The 16815-nt window shown below is 38.2% G+C and overlaps 1 protein-coding gene across 1 annotated transcript in view; it reads right to left on the bottom strand.

Moving 5' to 3' along the window:
* HPSE (heparanase) overlaps positions 1–16815 on the bottom strand; it is a 48377-nt gene that overhangs the window by 6130 nt on the left and 25432 nt on the right. Inside the window, exons 7-11 of the mRNA XM_066280246.1 lie at positions 16610–16703; positions 16080–16186; positions 14623–14737; positions 11813–11931; positions 10559–10705 (exon numbers count right to left, since the gene is read on the bottom strand). Coding sequence (XP_066136343.1) covers positions 10559–10705; positions 11813–11931; positions 14623–14737; positions 16080–16186; positions 16610–16703 — 582 coding nt within the window. The remainder of the gene's footprint in view (positions 1–10558; positions 10706–11812; positions 11932–14622; positions 14738–16079; positions 16187–16609; positions 16704–16815) is intronic.

Genomic DNA, 16815 nt, shown 5'->3' with positions numbered 1-16815 from the left:
CCAGACTAAGAGTAGCAAACACAAATGCTCACAAGGTCCATGGAAGGTATATGTGAAAGTGTACGACAGGCATAAGATAATGGGGTCACATCTAACAGGAGGAACAAGCCTAGAGTTGCCAGAATATCTATTTTTAAAGATTTTTTAGTTGTCAATTGTCAAATGTTGACAACTAGTTAAAAATAAAAAGTTAACACAGAGTACATGCCAACCTCCCCTACCAGAAAAAGAAAAAAAACCCACTTGCTCACAGGCATGAGGCACAGTTTTCAACTTCTGCCCCAGAAAACAGAATTAAGAGCAGCAAAAAAAAAAAAAAAAAAAAAAAAAAAAAAAAAAAAGGCACAGAGAGGCTGTGGCTTCATCAGAAGAAGAATCAGAGATGAATGTTCTTATATATCCATCTAAGGTTAGACTAAGATGATTTCTTAAGATACTTCCAACTCTATTATTCAATTACTTTACTTTTTCCTTATGAGCATCAGCCACAAACAAGTTTAAAATACTTATTTCAAAAAGAATCAGACCCAAATAGAGAAAAGTATCTGTTACCCAAATATGCATTATTTACAATAGAAAGAGAAAAAGGTTTTAAACAGTAGAAAAATGGGTAAGCATGCCATGGTATTTTATAAAACATGCAACCAGTGGTGGGATTCAGCCAATTTGGACCGGTTTGGCAGAACCACTACCTAATTTTTTGTTGAGTTTGATAAACCGGTTGTTAAAATGGCACTTATAATCAGGGTTCTCTCTATGGTAGGCACCTGGACAGCCACCCTTTGTGGAAATCACAAATTTACATTCCTTACTCTTTTTAACGTTCATCTGCACAATAGGGTATTCTGAGCTTCTTTAGTAATGCTCATTTCATCCATGAGTGAAAAAAGTTGCAAGTGATGCCAATCAAGAAGCAATTTTTTCAGGGGCTAAGCCCAACAAGCAGCCAGCAGACAGAGGCTGCAGGAGGTGGGGCACAGGGAATCTGGTCCTTTTTTGGACCTTCCCCCAGGCCCAATATGGGTAAAAGCCAGCCTACGTGTGTGGCTCGGTATTTGCATGTGCACCTGGGCCCAGCAAAAGCAACCACAAACTCTGGATTGCTTGTAGCTCCAAGAAGGTTGCTGAGGGCCAGTCACGGGCAGTGTCCCCCACTAGCCTATGCCAGGTTCCCTCCAGGGAGGTCCAGGGCCAGCACATTCAGTGGCCAGCTGTGGAGAGCATTGGTTTAGGACCTTAGGACCCTAGCTGGTGGTGTGTCCTAAGGGAGGGCTCACTGGACACTAGGCCCAGCTGAGGCGAGATCCGCTCTCTGGGGTCAACACCAGCACAGCAGCTTGTGTGCATTGGACAAGGTGGAGTTTCAGAGTCAGCTGGCCTGGGTGCTGCATATCCTACCCTGCTGGGCTAGGTTCCACAGGGGGAAGGGAGAGAGACTTGCAGCACAGACATTTAAAGTGGGGGTTCCCATGGGCCTATTGCTTGGTCCAGTGGAGGGACTTACCCACTTTCTAGGGGGGCACAGTCAGCCCCAAGGGAGGACTCTTTTAGTCATCCTCCCTGAGACCAGGGGCTCATCAGCTGGAAGAACTTCTGCAGAGGGGACTGTTGGCCCCACCCAATCTGAACCTGCTGCTCACCTTGCTGGGGAGAAATAGAATTGGAGTATCCAGCAGTATCTGAGGAATTAGGCTCTGGAGTAGTGGTCACTTTCCCCGTACTGAGCTCCTGACCAGAGACCCCTGAAGTAGGGGGTCCCACTAATGTATTCCCAACCTCAGCTGTCCTAACCCAACAAGCTTGCAACTTGTGGAGGGGTTGGTGGGGTGAGGCCAGTCTGAGCCAACACTACAGTCTTTCTATAAAAGATTCTGTGGAAAGACCACATAGCTGCAAGAGGAGGTGGAACAGCTTAAAAGTGGAGGCAAATCTTACAGAGCTTGGGGCTTTTACAGAGCTGCTGTTATCTCTAAGAAGGAGGAAACTGATTCTTATACACAGATTGGTCCCTCCCACACTAGGGCACAGAAAAAGCAGATGCAAACAGTGAACAGAGCAGTAGCTCCAGACATGTAGCCCATGGCATGTTATAAACAACGGCTGATGCCAACCTAAGAAGACCCAAAATCAACACAACCAGTAGTGGGTGGTAAATAGCACCAATACTAGCTACACAAGCAGCATGCACAAAGGAGAAGTCTAGCAGGCACCAACATTGCGGAGAATAAATACACCCAACAGGACAGACACTGCACAATCTAATACATAGGATCAAGGTTAATGCTTAGAGCCAGCCAGCCTGAAGGGATAACCATACCCACGAAAAGACCAACTGCATTCATACTCACATACAACAGGAGAGTAAATACCACCCTCAAAGGCATTCCTAGAGCAAGGGACACAGGTGGCCTGGATGTCAGTACTACTGAGCCCATCTTCCTCATAAAGACACCACAACAAATTACAAATTCAGACAGTGCTACTTAATACACAAACTGGGAAAAGAAATATGACCCAAATGAATCAACAAGAGAAGACCCCAGAAAAAGAACTAAATTAAATAGAATTAACCAAACTACCAGATGCAGAGTTTAAAATAATGATTTTTAGGATGCTCAAGGATCTTAAAGCAACAATGGATGATCACAATGAGAACATAAAGAGATGGCAAGAATCAAAAAGGATATTGAAATCATAAAAAAGAACCAGTCAGAAATGACAAATACAATATAAAAAATGAAGACTGCACTAGAAGGAATCAACAGCAGGCCAGATGAAGCAGAGGATCAAATTAGCGATTTAGAGGACAAGATAAATGAAAGCACAGAAGCAGAGCACCAAAAAGAAAAGAGGCTCAAAAAGACTGAGAAAACTCTGACCTCTGTGACAATATGAAGAGAAACAACTTCCTCATCATAGAGGTTCCTGAAGCAGAAGAGAACAAACAAGAGATAGTCTGTTTGAAGAAATCGTAGCTGAAAATTTCCCTACATTGGTGAAAGAAAAAGTCACCCAAGTTCAAGAAGCAAAGAGAACCTCATTAAAGATGAACCCAAGGAGGCTTCACCAAGACACATCATAATTAAAATGCCAAAGTTAAGAGACAAAAGAAAGAATACTAAATACTGCAATAGCAAAGCTGTTAATTACCTACAGAGGAGCCCCCATAAGTGTTTCTCTCAACAGAAACACTTGAGGCCAGAAGGGATTGGCAACAAATATTCAAAGTGATACAAAACAAGAACCTACAACCAAGACTATTCAGCCAGGCTATCATTTAAAATTGAGAAATAAAAAGCTTCCCAGGCAAAAAAGGACTCAAGGAATTCGTTATAGCCAAACCAATAGTGCAAGAAATGTTAAGGGGCCTACTATAAAAAGAGCAAAGGAAAAAAGAAATAGAGGATTGTAAAATTAAAGAATAAAAGGGCAATAAATAAGTACATATCAATAATAACTTTAAATGTAAATGGATTAAATGTTCCAATCAAAAGACATAGGGTAGCTGCATAGATAAGAAAATAGAACCCACCTCAGAACAAAAGATAAACATAGGCTGAAAGTGAAGGGATGGGAAATAGTATTTCATGCAAATGGAAATGAAAAAAAAAAAAAAGCTGGGGTAGCAATATTTATATTTGACAAAACAGCCTTTAAAACAAAGGCTATATATAGTAAGGGATAAAGAAGGTCACTACATAATGATAAAGGGAGCAATCCAATAGGAGGACATAACCATTGTAAATATGAATGCACCTAAAATAGGAGCACCTAAATATATAAAGCAGATTTTAATGGGCATAAAAGGCAAGATTGACAGCAATACAGTGGTACCTTGACACACAAGCACTTTAAATCACGAGCAATTTAAGAGATGAGCAGTCACAGGATTTTTTACTTTAAGTCACGAGCGAATATTTGAATCACAAGCTTCCATCACGCTCCACTAGATAGCCTGCCGAACTTTCTGAAAGGGAGGAGAAACAAACTTCCATGGAAAGGATTTTGTTGAAATGACTCTTAAGTGAAAGTGAGAAAAGTGGCGAAAAAGCCAAAAGTCAGTGAAGAAAATTATGATTGTTAGGCAAATGAGTTTGTAAAATTTGTATTTTCTGAGTTTGCTCACTTTTATTGTTAAAAATGGCACTGGACAGCTGTCTGTGAAATTGCTAATTACTTTCCTGCTTGGGAAGAGCCATTGTTATGCTAATGTCTCCTCATCCTCCACCAGCATCTTCACCTGACCTTGAAGGTAAATACACTTCATAAACCAGTTTATTTCTTCACATTTTCTCTTACTGTGTGTGTGTGTATATATATTTGTTATTTATAAAGTACATTTTCTTATTTAAAAGCATATAAAACAAAAAAGTCATGTGGTTTTTGGGGGCCGGAATGGACTGATCGCATTCCCATTAATTTAAATGGGGAAATTTGATTTGACACACAAGCAAATTGAGTCACGAGCTCAGCCATGAAATGAATTAAACTTGTTTGTCAAGGTACCACTGTATTATAATGGTAGGGGATTTTAATAACCCACTAACATCAATGGGTAGATCCTCCAGGCAGAAAATTAACAAAGAAATAACAGCCTTAACACACTAGATCAACAGGATTTAATTAATATGTTCAGAACCTTTCATCCCAAAGCAGCAGAATATACATTTTTTTCAAGTGCTCATGGTACATTTTCTAGGGTAGACTACATTAGGACACAAAATAAGTCTCAATAAATTTAGTAAGATTGAAATCATATCAAGCATTTTCTCTGATCACAAGGCATGACACTAGAAACCAACTACAGTAAGAAAACTGAAAAACATTCAAACATTTGAAAGCTAAATAGCATGTTATTAAATAACAAATGGATTAACAGTGAGATCAAGAAAGAAATAAAAAAATTCCTTGAAAGAAATGAAAATGAACATAAAACAACCTAAAATCTATGGGACACAGCAAAAGCAGTCCTGAGAGGGAAGTTCATAGCATACAAGCATAAATTAAGAAGCAAGAAAAAGCTCAAATAAACAATCTAACCTTGCACCTTAAAGAACTAGAAAGAGAAAAACAAATAAATCTCAGAAGAGGTAGAAGGAAAAAATGATCAGAGCAGAAATAAAATACATAGAGCCTAAAAAAATAGACAAAAGATCAATGAAACCAAGAGCTGGTTCTTTAAAAAGGTAAATACGATTGATGAACCTTTAACTAGACTCATCAAGAAAAAAAAAAGAAGACCCAAATAAAATTAGAAATGAAAGAGAGAATTAACAACTGAAACCACAAAAATACAAAGAATTCTAAGAAAATGCTATGAAGATCTATATGCCAAAAAATTGGACAACATAGGTGAAATGGATAAATTCCTAGAAAAATACAATCTTCCACAACCCAATCTGGAAGAATCATAAAACCAAAACAGAGTGATTACAACAAATGAAATTGAAACATCAAAAAACTCCCAGCAAACACAAGTCCTAGACCAGATGACTTGGCAAATTTTACCAAACATTCAAAGAAGAACTAACACCCATTCTTCTCAAGCTATTCAAAAAAAATTCAAGAGAAGCGAAGACTTGCAAATTCATTTTATGAGGCAAGCATTATCTTCACTCCAAAACCAGGTAAAGACATTATAAAGAATGAAAAGTATAGGCCAATATTTCTAGTGAACATAGATACTAAAATTCTCAATACGATATTAGCAAACCAGATCTAGCAATATATTAAAAAGATCATATATCATGATCAAGTGGGATTTATTCCAGGGAGGCAAGGCTGGTACAATATTCACAAATCAACAAATGTGATTTATTACATAAATAAAATGAAGGATAAAGATCACATTATTATATTAATAGATGCAGAAAAAGCATTTGATAAAATCCAGTACCCATTTATGATCAAAACTCTCAGCAAAGTAGGAATACAGGGAATATACCTCAACATGATAAAGGCCATATATGACAAACCAACAGCCAACATCATACTCAATGGACAAAAACTGAAAGAAATCCCTAAAGATCAGGAACAATATAGCCCCCTTTCACCATTCTTATTCAACATAGTTCTGGAAGTCCTAGCTACAGCAGTCAGACAAGAAGAAGAAACAAAAGGCACCCAAATTGGAAAAGAAGAAGTAAAAATGTCATTATTTGCTGATGAGATGATACTGTACATGGAAAACCCTAAAGTCTCAGTCAAAAAACTACTAGACCTGATAAATTAACTTGGCAAGGTGGCAGGATATAAAATCAATATTTAGAAATCAGTTGCATTTGCATTTTTATACACCAATACTAAACTTTCAGAAAGAGAAATTAAGAAAACAATACCCCCCCACCTGACCAGGTGGTGGCACAGTGGATAGAGCATCAGACTGGGATGCAGAGGACCCACATTCGAGACCCGAAGGTCGCCAGCTTGAGTGCGGGCTCATCTGGTTTGAGCAAAAAGCTCACCAGCTTGGACCCAAGGTCGCTGGCTCAAGCATGGGGTTTCTTGCTCTGCTGTAGCCCCACAGTCAAGGCACATATGAGAAAGCAATCAATGAACAACTAAGGTGTCACAACAAAAAACTAATGATTGATGCTTTTCATCTCTCTTTGTTCCTGTCTGCCTGTCCCTATCTATCCCTCTCTCTGACTCTCTCTCTGTCTCTGAAAAAAAAAAAAAAAAGAAAACAATCTCCTTCATGATTACATAAAAAAAAAGAAAACAATCTCCTTCACGATTACATAAATAAATAAATAAATAAATAAATAAAATAATGTACAGTGGTACCTTGAGATACAAATTTAATTTGTTCTGTAACCGAGCTCGTAAGTCAGTCAACTCGTATATCAAACTGCCGATACTGGACCCATGCACCAAAGCACCAACTAGCAGCAATTTCCTGAATCACAACTCGTATCTCAGAATTTCGCTCGGATCTCGAACAAAAAATACGGACTGAGTCGCAGCTCATATCTTAAAAAAATTCATATGTTGGTCTCTTCATATCTCAAGGTACCACTGTACCTAGGGGTAAATTTAACCAAAGCGGTAAAGGAATTGTACTCAGAAAATTATAAGACATTGAAAAAAGAAATCAAGGAAGATACAAACAAGTGGATGCATATACCATGTTCATGGATAGGAAGAATAAACATCATTAAAATGTCTATAATACCCAAAGCAATCTATAGATTCGATGCAATTCCTATTCAAATACCAATGGCATTCTTCACAGATCTAGAACAAGTATTCCAAAGATTTATATGGAACCAAAAAAACCCGAATAGCCTCAGCAATCTTGAAAATGAAACAAAGTAGAAGATATCACACTTCCTGATATCAAGTTATACTAAAAGGTCATTGTAATAAAAATAGCTTGGTATTGGCATAAAACAGGCATATAGATGAATGGGACAGACTAGAGAACCCAGAAATAAACCCATGCCTTTATAGTCAATTGATATTTGACAAAGGAGGCAAGAATATACAATGGTGTTGGGACAATTGGACTTGTACCTACAAAACAATGAAACTAGATCATGAACTTACACCATTCACAAAAATAAACTTAAAATGGGTAAAAGACTTAAATATAAGTCATGAAACCATAAACATCTTGGAAGAAAACATAGGCTGTAAACTCTTCAATATCTCTCATAGCAATATTTTTGCCAATTTTTATCTCCATAGGCAAATGAAACGAAGGACAAAATAAACAAATGAGACCATATCAAACCAAAAAGCTCTTGTACAGCAAAAGATGCAATTAACAAAATTAAAAGACAACCCACAACAATGGGAGAGATTATATTCGCCAATACGTCCGATAAGCGGACAATAACCAAAATTTATAAAGAACTTCTAAAACTCAACACCAGGAAGATAAACAATCCAATTAAAAAATGGGCAGAGGAACTGAATAGACAATTCTCCAAAGAGGACGTACAGATGGCCAATAGGCATATAAAAAAAATGTTTGACCGTCACTAATCATCAGAGAAATGCAAATTAAAACCACAATGAGATACCACCACACACAGGTCAGAATGGCATTCATTAACAAATCAACACACAACAAGTGTTGGTGAGAGTGTGGAGAAAAGGGAACCCTTCTGCACTGCTGGTGGGAATACAGACTTGTGCAACCACTGTAAAAAACAGTGTGAAGTTTCCTCAAAAAATTAAAAATGGAACTGCCTTTTGACCCAGCTATCCCACTTCTAGGAATATATCCTAAGAATCCCAAAACACTGATTCAAAGGAAGATATGTACCTCCATGATCATTGCAGCATTATGTATAATAGCCAAGATCTGGAAACAGGCCAAGTGTCTGTCAGTGGACAAGTGGATAAAAAAGCTGTGGTACATATACACAATGGAATACTATGTGGCCTTTTGCAATGGCATGGATAGACCTGGAGATTATTATGCTAAGTGAAATAAACCAGGCAAAGAAAGACAAATATCATATGATCTCACATATATGTAGAATCTAATGAACATGGTGAACTGAGGAGTGGAACAGAGGCAGAGGTGGGGTCATGGAAAGCAGAGGGACAGCTGTCAGAAAGAAGGAGGATAAGAAAAAGGGATCAGAGAAGGTGAAGGGATTAGTGAAATTATATATACATAACACATAGGTACAGATGACAGGGCAGCAAATACCATAAGGGAGGGGGGAGGGAATCGGGGGAGGCAGCAAAGGGAGTATAATGGGTATGTTGTTGGGGGGGTGAGGGGGTTATAATGAGTAAGACATTTGAATCCATGTTAACATAATACATATATTTTTTTTTTTTTGTATTTTTCTGAAGCTGGAAACCGGGAGGCAGTCAGACACTCCTGCATGGGCCCGACCGGGATCCACCCGGCACGCCCACCAGGGAAGACGCTCTGCCCATCCGGGTCGTCAACTCTGTCGTGACCAGAGCCACTCTAGCGCCTGGGGCAGAGGCCAAGGAGCCATCCCCAGCGCCCGGGCCATCTTTTGCTCCAATGGAGCCTTGGCTGCAGGAGGGGAAGAGAGAGACAGAGAGGAAGGAGAGGGGGAGGGGTGGAGAAGCAGATGGGCGCTTCTCCTGTGTGCCCTGGCCGGGAATCAAACCCGGGACCTCCGCACGCCAGGCCGACGCTCTACTACTGAGCCAACCGGCCAGGGCAATATAATACATTTTAAAAATTAATAAAAAATAATTTTAAAAAACGTCTGCAAAGGTTATGCATGTAAAGACATAGGAAAAGTTGTGGCTTCCTTGTCTTCTTTCCATTACAGGTTGTATGATTACAGTTATAATGAAAGAAAGTATAGGCCCTGGCCAGTTGGCTCAGTGGTAGAGCATCGGCCTGGCGTGCAGAAGTCCCGGGTTTGATTCCCAGCCAGGGCACACAGGAGAAACGCCCATCTGCTTCTCCACCCCTCCCCCTCTCCTTCCTCTCTCTCTCTTCCCCTCCCGCAGCCGAGGCTCCATTGGAGCAAAGATGGCCCGGGCGCTGGGGATGGCTCCTTGGCCTCTGCCCCAGGCGCTAGAGTGGCTCTGGTCGCGGCAGAGCGACGCCCGGGAGGGGCAGAGCATCGCCCCCTGGTGGGCAGAGCGTCGCCCCCTGGTGGGGGTGCTGGGTGGATCCCGGTTGGGCACATGCGGGAGTCTGTCTGACTGTCGCTCCCTGTTTCTAGCTTCAGAAAAATACAAAAAAAAAAAAAAAAATAGGGTGAAAATAAAGGAATGATACCCATTGTTAATAACACCTGCCTACTGGGGATAGGACTTTGGAGAAAGCAGGCTTACTGTCCTTTCTTCAGGTTATGTTAATTGTCACTGAAAACATCACATGTAGCATTTGCAAAGATGGGAGGAGATGGTAAGAATTTTGTAAACTCTTAATTTTTTATGCTCAAATCAGAGAATAGCCATGATTGAATAAAGCTCCTTCCAACAACACACATTGGACAGAAATCTGACAATCTTTGTGTACCTAACTCTTCAAAGCTCATAGTCGCTCTTGGATATTCTGTCAAGTATGGTCTTTTATAAGACATATTCATTGACTGGCTTGAAAAACCAAAATGTGTTTGAACCAACTTTAAATATACATAAAAGGTACATTTCTGGCTAATTTTTTAAAATTATTTTTTTTTATTTATTCATTTTTTAGAGAAGAGAGATAGAGATAGAGAGAAAGAGAGAGACAGGGGAGGGGGGGGGAGGAGCAGGAAGCATCAACTCCCATATGTGCCTTGGCCAGGCAAGCCCAGGGTTTCAAACCAGCGACCTCAGTGTTCCAGGTCAACGCTTGATCCTCTGCGCCACCACAGGTCAGGCTCTCTGGCTAATTTTTTTCTTAACCTAACTGATTTTTAAAAAACTACTTTAGTGCTATTAGACAATCACATACAGCTCACAAATTAGAGCTAATAGGTATTCAGAAATAAATTTCTTGAATATTAAGAATTGTCAAAACTTGAAATAGTTGACTTCTTTTTCTCCCCGTTGATTCTCTATTCTGATAAACTCCAATACATTTAGTAAAAGTTTAAAATGAAAAAGAAAAATTACTCACTTAGAAAATAATCCATCAGGCCCTGAAGGTTTTACAAGGTATCTGTCCACTGCTTTGTCAAATAAACGATGTGGTAACTGCAAGTACTTGGTGACGTTATGAAGGTTTAAGGCGTACAGTGTTAAATCTCCTTCTTTATACCTTGGGCTAGAGGCAAATGGATTAACTCAATAAAAATATGTATCTCATTTAAGCACTTAAAAACTTGATTACAAATATAATTGGATAATACTCAGGACTCATAGTGAAGATGGGCCTTCTTTTTACCCCAACTTTTATGATAATGTAAGACCACTAATGTGGTCCTATTGGGAATCATGATTATAACTATTGGTCTTTGCAGCAGCATTTTCTGGGATGCACTCTGAGGTCTTTGCTGCTTTGCCAGGCCGAGTTGCTAGGAAGCCAGTCAGCTTATTCATTTTCAAACACAGGAAGGTTAAGTGGTAAAAGCTAAATTTTGAGGATTCACATGTATTCAAATTATAAGTCATATAAACAGGGGCTTTTCCTAGCCTTATAAAAAGAGTGGAGCATCAAGAAAATGAAATCTATTGACACTTTCCAGAATTTATCGATCCAAACTACTTCCCAACTTCGGAAGAGTTCCCACTCACCAGAAAAATTGGAACTGTTCGGTGGCTATTTTGGCTAGAATTAGTATTTTAGTATCATCCCAACAGGAAGGACAAATTGAAACTAAGAAAAGGAGAAAACTCTCTGAGATTTGGGAACATATTTTTGCTACTAAGGCCAGAGTATTAGACTACAAATATCTGCAATCTCTCAACCCCAGAAATGGAGTTGAAACTTTGAAAACAAGATTATTGTTGTTATTCTTCTTTAACTTTTCTTCCTTATGAAATTTATTATATATGATACTAGGGGATAAGTATATTCATATAATTATTCATTCATATGAATTTATATTTATATTCATTCAATGAAAATTATTTGTATAAAATACATTAGTACTATTCTTTATTTAAATTTAAAATATATCTCTATTTTGGATTATGATAAAGTTCTTATAAAAGTCAAATGCTAATATTTATGTTATAGTTGTTTTTTTTTTGTTTTTGTGTTTTAGTTAGACTCTGGCAGCATATCACTATGAATAGGAAAAATAATAAAGAAGAACCATGATGCAGCTCAGACCCTCTGGATAGAGAGAGGACAACAAGGCATTGAAGTGGGAAGTCATGTGCTTTCTAATTAAAACTTGTTGGTTTTAAGAGTGTGTTGCCTACTTACTGGTTGATGTTTGTGCAATGAAGGTATACTCGAAGTTTGCTTCTGGCTCGACCTTTCACACTTGCCATTAATACATTGGTGCCAACCAGTTTCTTGAATAGAAGAGAAAGCCAGTAATCCTAGTTGTGGTTGGGGAGAAAAGGGACAAAAATAGATCTTTACTTATTTCTTTATTTGACAAAAACTATGTCAAGCAAGTAGTTATCCTACAAAGAATGTTACTGTTTTTCTAGAGGTATTTATATAGGATTCATCTTTTGGTTCATGTTACCCATGAATGTCTTGTTTGCTGCTTTTTATTACTAGAGGACCATGTTTCCACAATCCTGCCTGCTGGGTGATACAGGTCAAGACTGTAATTCATGACTTAGAGACAGTTTAAGTATTCTCTGTTGTCTATCATCTAAAAATTGAAAGCAAAGCTCGAAGCAGAACTTTTACACACACACACACACACACACACACGTTTTTAGAATAAAATTTTTTTTAAGAAATTAAAATATTTTCTTTCAAACCTTATAACCCCCCCACCCCAATAATGTAATGGCTTAGGCAATAATTATCCTTAGTTATCAAGGTCAAAAAAAGAAAGACAACCCAGACATCATGTGTCTGTTGGTGGAAGCACACAATATCACCCACAAAGAATTCTTACAAAGCAAAACAAAAACCCCAAGAGTAAGCTCAAGCCTCCAGCTTACAGGAAATAGAAAGGACAGAGGAGCATGCTAAATGAATAAATTTAGCAAAACCCAGAATATGGCAAACTCTATAGAAAAAATTACCTGCTTTTTTAAATTAATGAATTCTAAGGGACCAAAAAAAGAGAGGGAATGCAAATTTAAAGATTAAAAGACTTAAGAGATTTATCAACCAAATGCCATATGTGGACCTTATGGATTTGAATATACTGTTAAAACATTTTCAATAATAAGAAAAATGTGAAGCACTGACTTAACATTTGATGATATTGAGGAATCACTGATAATATTTTAAAGTATGATAATGATATTATTTTTACAAAGTAAATATATACCGAAATTTTTATGAATAAAGTAATTTGCTTGAAAGTAATCTCTGTAGATGGGATGTGAGGAGTGGGCAGAATTGTAGGTTAAACAAGATTGAGGATTCATATACTTTTCTCTCTACTTTGAAATTTTCCATAATAATAAGTTTTAAGAAACCCACTCAATATATACCTCAATTCTTCAGGATCTGAGGGAAAGCAGACCCAACAGGGCAGTTTTTGTTTCTCTGCTTAAATTCAAACTCAGATCTTCTCTTAAGACAAGAGTTCAATCAATAAAATGTTTCAGAGGAGATACAACTTTAGCAAGGTTCAGTTCCCAGAGGGTAGAAAGCATGCAGGCCTCCGAGCCAGAATTTGTACCAGGACTCGTTAGGCGCACAACTATGTGACCTTGAGCAAATCATGTGGCTCCATCTCAATTAGAACTTCCTCATCTGGAAAATGGATCTAAGATACCTACCTTGCCACCTTCCCAGATCGTTATGCAAATCAAATAAAAAAGACATGTACAATGGGTTTAAGGCCAATTCTCTTGGATCCTAGTCATAGTAATATGGTGCATTTATTCTCGCAAGTTTTGCTAGCTGATTCTGCACCTTGAGGGAGAAGTACATTTAGTGCATATAAAAAGGTTCTGAAGTCAAAAGTTTATGTTTGGGCACTGAGCCGATTTAGATAACATAATAAATAACCGGCACTATTTACAAAGACTGACAGGATAAGCTGGCTAGTTTCTAGACATTGTACTCGGTGAATTTTGTAGAAACTTTATTTACCTTTAGTGTCCATTTAAGAAAAAAACGGCAGTAGATTTTAGATATTTGTCTAAAGAAATTATCATGTTTGGTTTAACTCTAAAGATGGCTCATAATTTTCTTGGGAAAGATACATTCCATTTTGTGCAAGGACATTTTTCTAAGAATTTTCTAAAAGTTATGATCAGTGTGCTCCATGAGTTTGGACCATGACAGATTAAAAGCAATTTTGTTGAGAAATCTAGCTACAGACCACAGAAGCCTAGCTTATATTTTGGCATAAGCTTTTTGCAAACTTTCTTAGCTTTCCTATAATGTTCAAATAATTCCTTGAGGAAAAGATATCCTCAAATGTCATTTTAGACAATAAAAATCAAGATCATACTGCTCAGGGAGATAAGTATACTATCTCAATTTTTAGACATAAATAAGTTCCAGGTGGCTTTTTAGATAGAAAGGCTACATCACACCTAATTTAGCACCAGATGCAGTTGGAGGTAGGGTAGAAATTAGACTTTTAAAAAATTCATAAATATCTTGAAGATTATTAACAAAATAACCAATACTTCCGGTGAGATTATTGAACAAATACATGGTATTACTGGCTATCTTAAAGTTAAATAAATTATGATTTTATGACATAAAAATGTTTTAAAGCTTTGGATAATGTAAACAATTTTAACTTTGATTTATGCTGTAAAACATTTTATGATCCAAGTTTGGTATCTTGTAAGACCAGAGTCATAAAATTTCATATGACCCCTTTTTAAGAAATCCCATACTACATTCAAAATAGTCCACATTAATAACATTATTCCTGGATCTCAATTTCTTTTCTTGAGACTGAAAGACATTAGGATGGATTATCTCTAAAGTTTCTTCTAGTTTACCTTTCTATGGTTTGGCTGCTTATTGAGAATGCTGACTTTTCTGAGAGGATTGACAATTTATAGGAGGTTAATAAAGGGAGTTCTCAATATACTCTAATCTACTCACAGAAAGAAGAGAAAACAGTCACTTACAGGTAAAGGTTCGAAGTTTTCATCCACTAAGTGGTAGTTTCCGGCTCCGAAAAACACTTGCCTCATCACCACTTCTATGCCCATTCTAGCCGACAGGCCCAACTTATCCAGCCACCTGGAACACAGTGAGGCTACTTTCTTCAGGTTTGGAAAACAAAATAACTTCATTTTAATGATAGACCATTCTAATTTATTTATCTATGTAGAATTGACAGGAAACCAAAAGAGTGGTATTAATTGTAAATAAGTCATTCAAATGAAATAGAGACTATCCCGCTCTTCACATGTTCTCATACTTCTGCACAAATCCTAGGAGACCAGTAATATACTGTGGACATCCCCTTCGGGGTAAGACAATGTCTACAAAGCAGAGTAGACAAAGTCCCAGCCCACAGTTTCTTACTCCGACTGACAATTATTCCCTGACCTTCCTGGTATCTCCCACCCCCATGTGAGGTCTAAAGGCTACAAGGTTGCTGTAGTTAGTAGTAGTAAAATGTGAAATAAGTAGAATCACAACTAAACTTTTATGGACACCTCCTACCCTCATCTTTAGTTAATGGCAAAACAAACATCTCCATTCTTTTCTCTACTCATCGCATTCCCACAAGCATAAACAATTTGTACTTCATTCTGGAATTGTAAGAATGTACGTAGTAGACAAACGAGAGGAAGTCTCAATGTGAGGGTACAGACTACAGATTAAGGGTGTTAATGGAATTACAGAATGCAAGTTAACTAGCTGTTTAAGTTTGTGGTGTTTGGAGTTAAGAGGTGCTTTAGTAAATTTTTAAATTGGTATCCTCTCTGGTGTGACTTTATACTTCAAACTTGACACTTTTGGGGAATATATAAATATTGTGTAGCATGCACTGCATATCCTTCGAAAGTCACGGCTCCAGATGCACTCCTTTACAATGATCCCTCCCTCCCTCCCTCCCTCCCTCCCTCCCTCCCTCCCTCCCTCCCTCCCTCCCTTCCTTCCTTCCTTCCTTCCTTCCTTCCTTCCTTCCTTCCTTCCTTCCTTCCCTCCTCCCTCGCTTCCTCCCTCCCTCCCTCACTTCCTTGCTTCCCTCCTCCCTTTTCTCCCCTTTCCTTCCCTCCTCCCTTCCCCCCTTTCCTCTTTTCCTTCTTCCCTTCTTCCCTCCCTCCCTTCCTCCCTTCCTTCCTTCATTTCCAATGTATTTCTTTAAGAAGAAATTTTTGGTATGTTCATGGGCCATAATTAAGGAACAAAACTTGTAAAACAATGCATTCATACATTGATTAATTTGGACTGCTTGTTAAAGATGTGAACAAGCTTTAGTAAATCATTCTCTTGCAAAATGTGGCACATATTTTGGCACCCAGCCACATACACCATCTTTGATCAGAATTTTGGATGATGAGCTGTTTCAATCAAATAGAATAGGAGCATGCTGCAACCTGATCCCTGAGGCAAGTGCTACTTCACTCACATAAAACCGGCTGCAAAGGTGTTAGACAGCAAGGGCGCTCCACCCGCATATGCAGAGCTTGTTTCTCCTAACCAAACCTTCTTGTGGGGTCTGGTCTTCTCAACAACCTATGGAATAGGGAAGTCACCATGGTAACTGCAAACAAACTGACCAATTATGGCGTTAAAGGTTAACAATATTCAAAATCTTGTATTCCCAGACCCATCTGTCCAATCTAGTGTAGTTACAAAATATGCTCACAGTCATTTAGGTCTTGGCAGTTACTTTTACTGGAATATTAGGTTTGGAAGAAATAATCCCATTCTTATGGCCTATGTAAGGTAATTCTACCAAAAGGCTAGTGGAAGTATTTTTAATTTCTAATCAATGTACATGAATAAGACCTGATGCTAAGGAGGGCTGAAAGTAAGACTAGTGCCTGTTCTTTAAAACTAGAAAACATGTAAGTTTAGATACATCGAGAACTTAGCACTAGCTAGACCACAGACTAGGGATTCTGGTTTTACTTTATAAAGAAAAAAGACTATTACCTGAAAAACTTTTTGCACAAGTGAAATAAAAGTGTCCAACACATCAGGGTTTAGAAAATCTTCTTTGGTAGCAGTTCGTCCATTCAAGTAATAGCTAAATTATTTAGAAAATAGTCAGGAAAAATAAACAATTTTTAGTTTTTGCTTTTAAGTTACTTGGCTGAACTTGCTCTTCCTACTACCTCTTCGCACTTTCCCGTTATAAA

Source organism: Saccopteryx bilineata, chromosome 5 (assembly GCF_036850765.1).
Source record: "Saccopteryx bilineata isolate mSacBil1 chromosome 5, mSacBil1_pri_phased_curated, whole genome shotgun sequence".
Taxonomy (NCBI): Eukaryota; Metazoa; Chordata; class Mammalia; order Chiroptera; family Emballonuridae; genus Saccopteryx; species Saccopteryx bilineata.
Note: the sequence above shows the minus strand (reverse complement) of the source record. Positions and strands in the feature narration are given on the sequence as shown.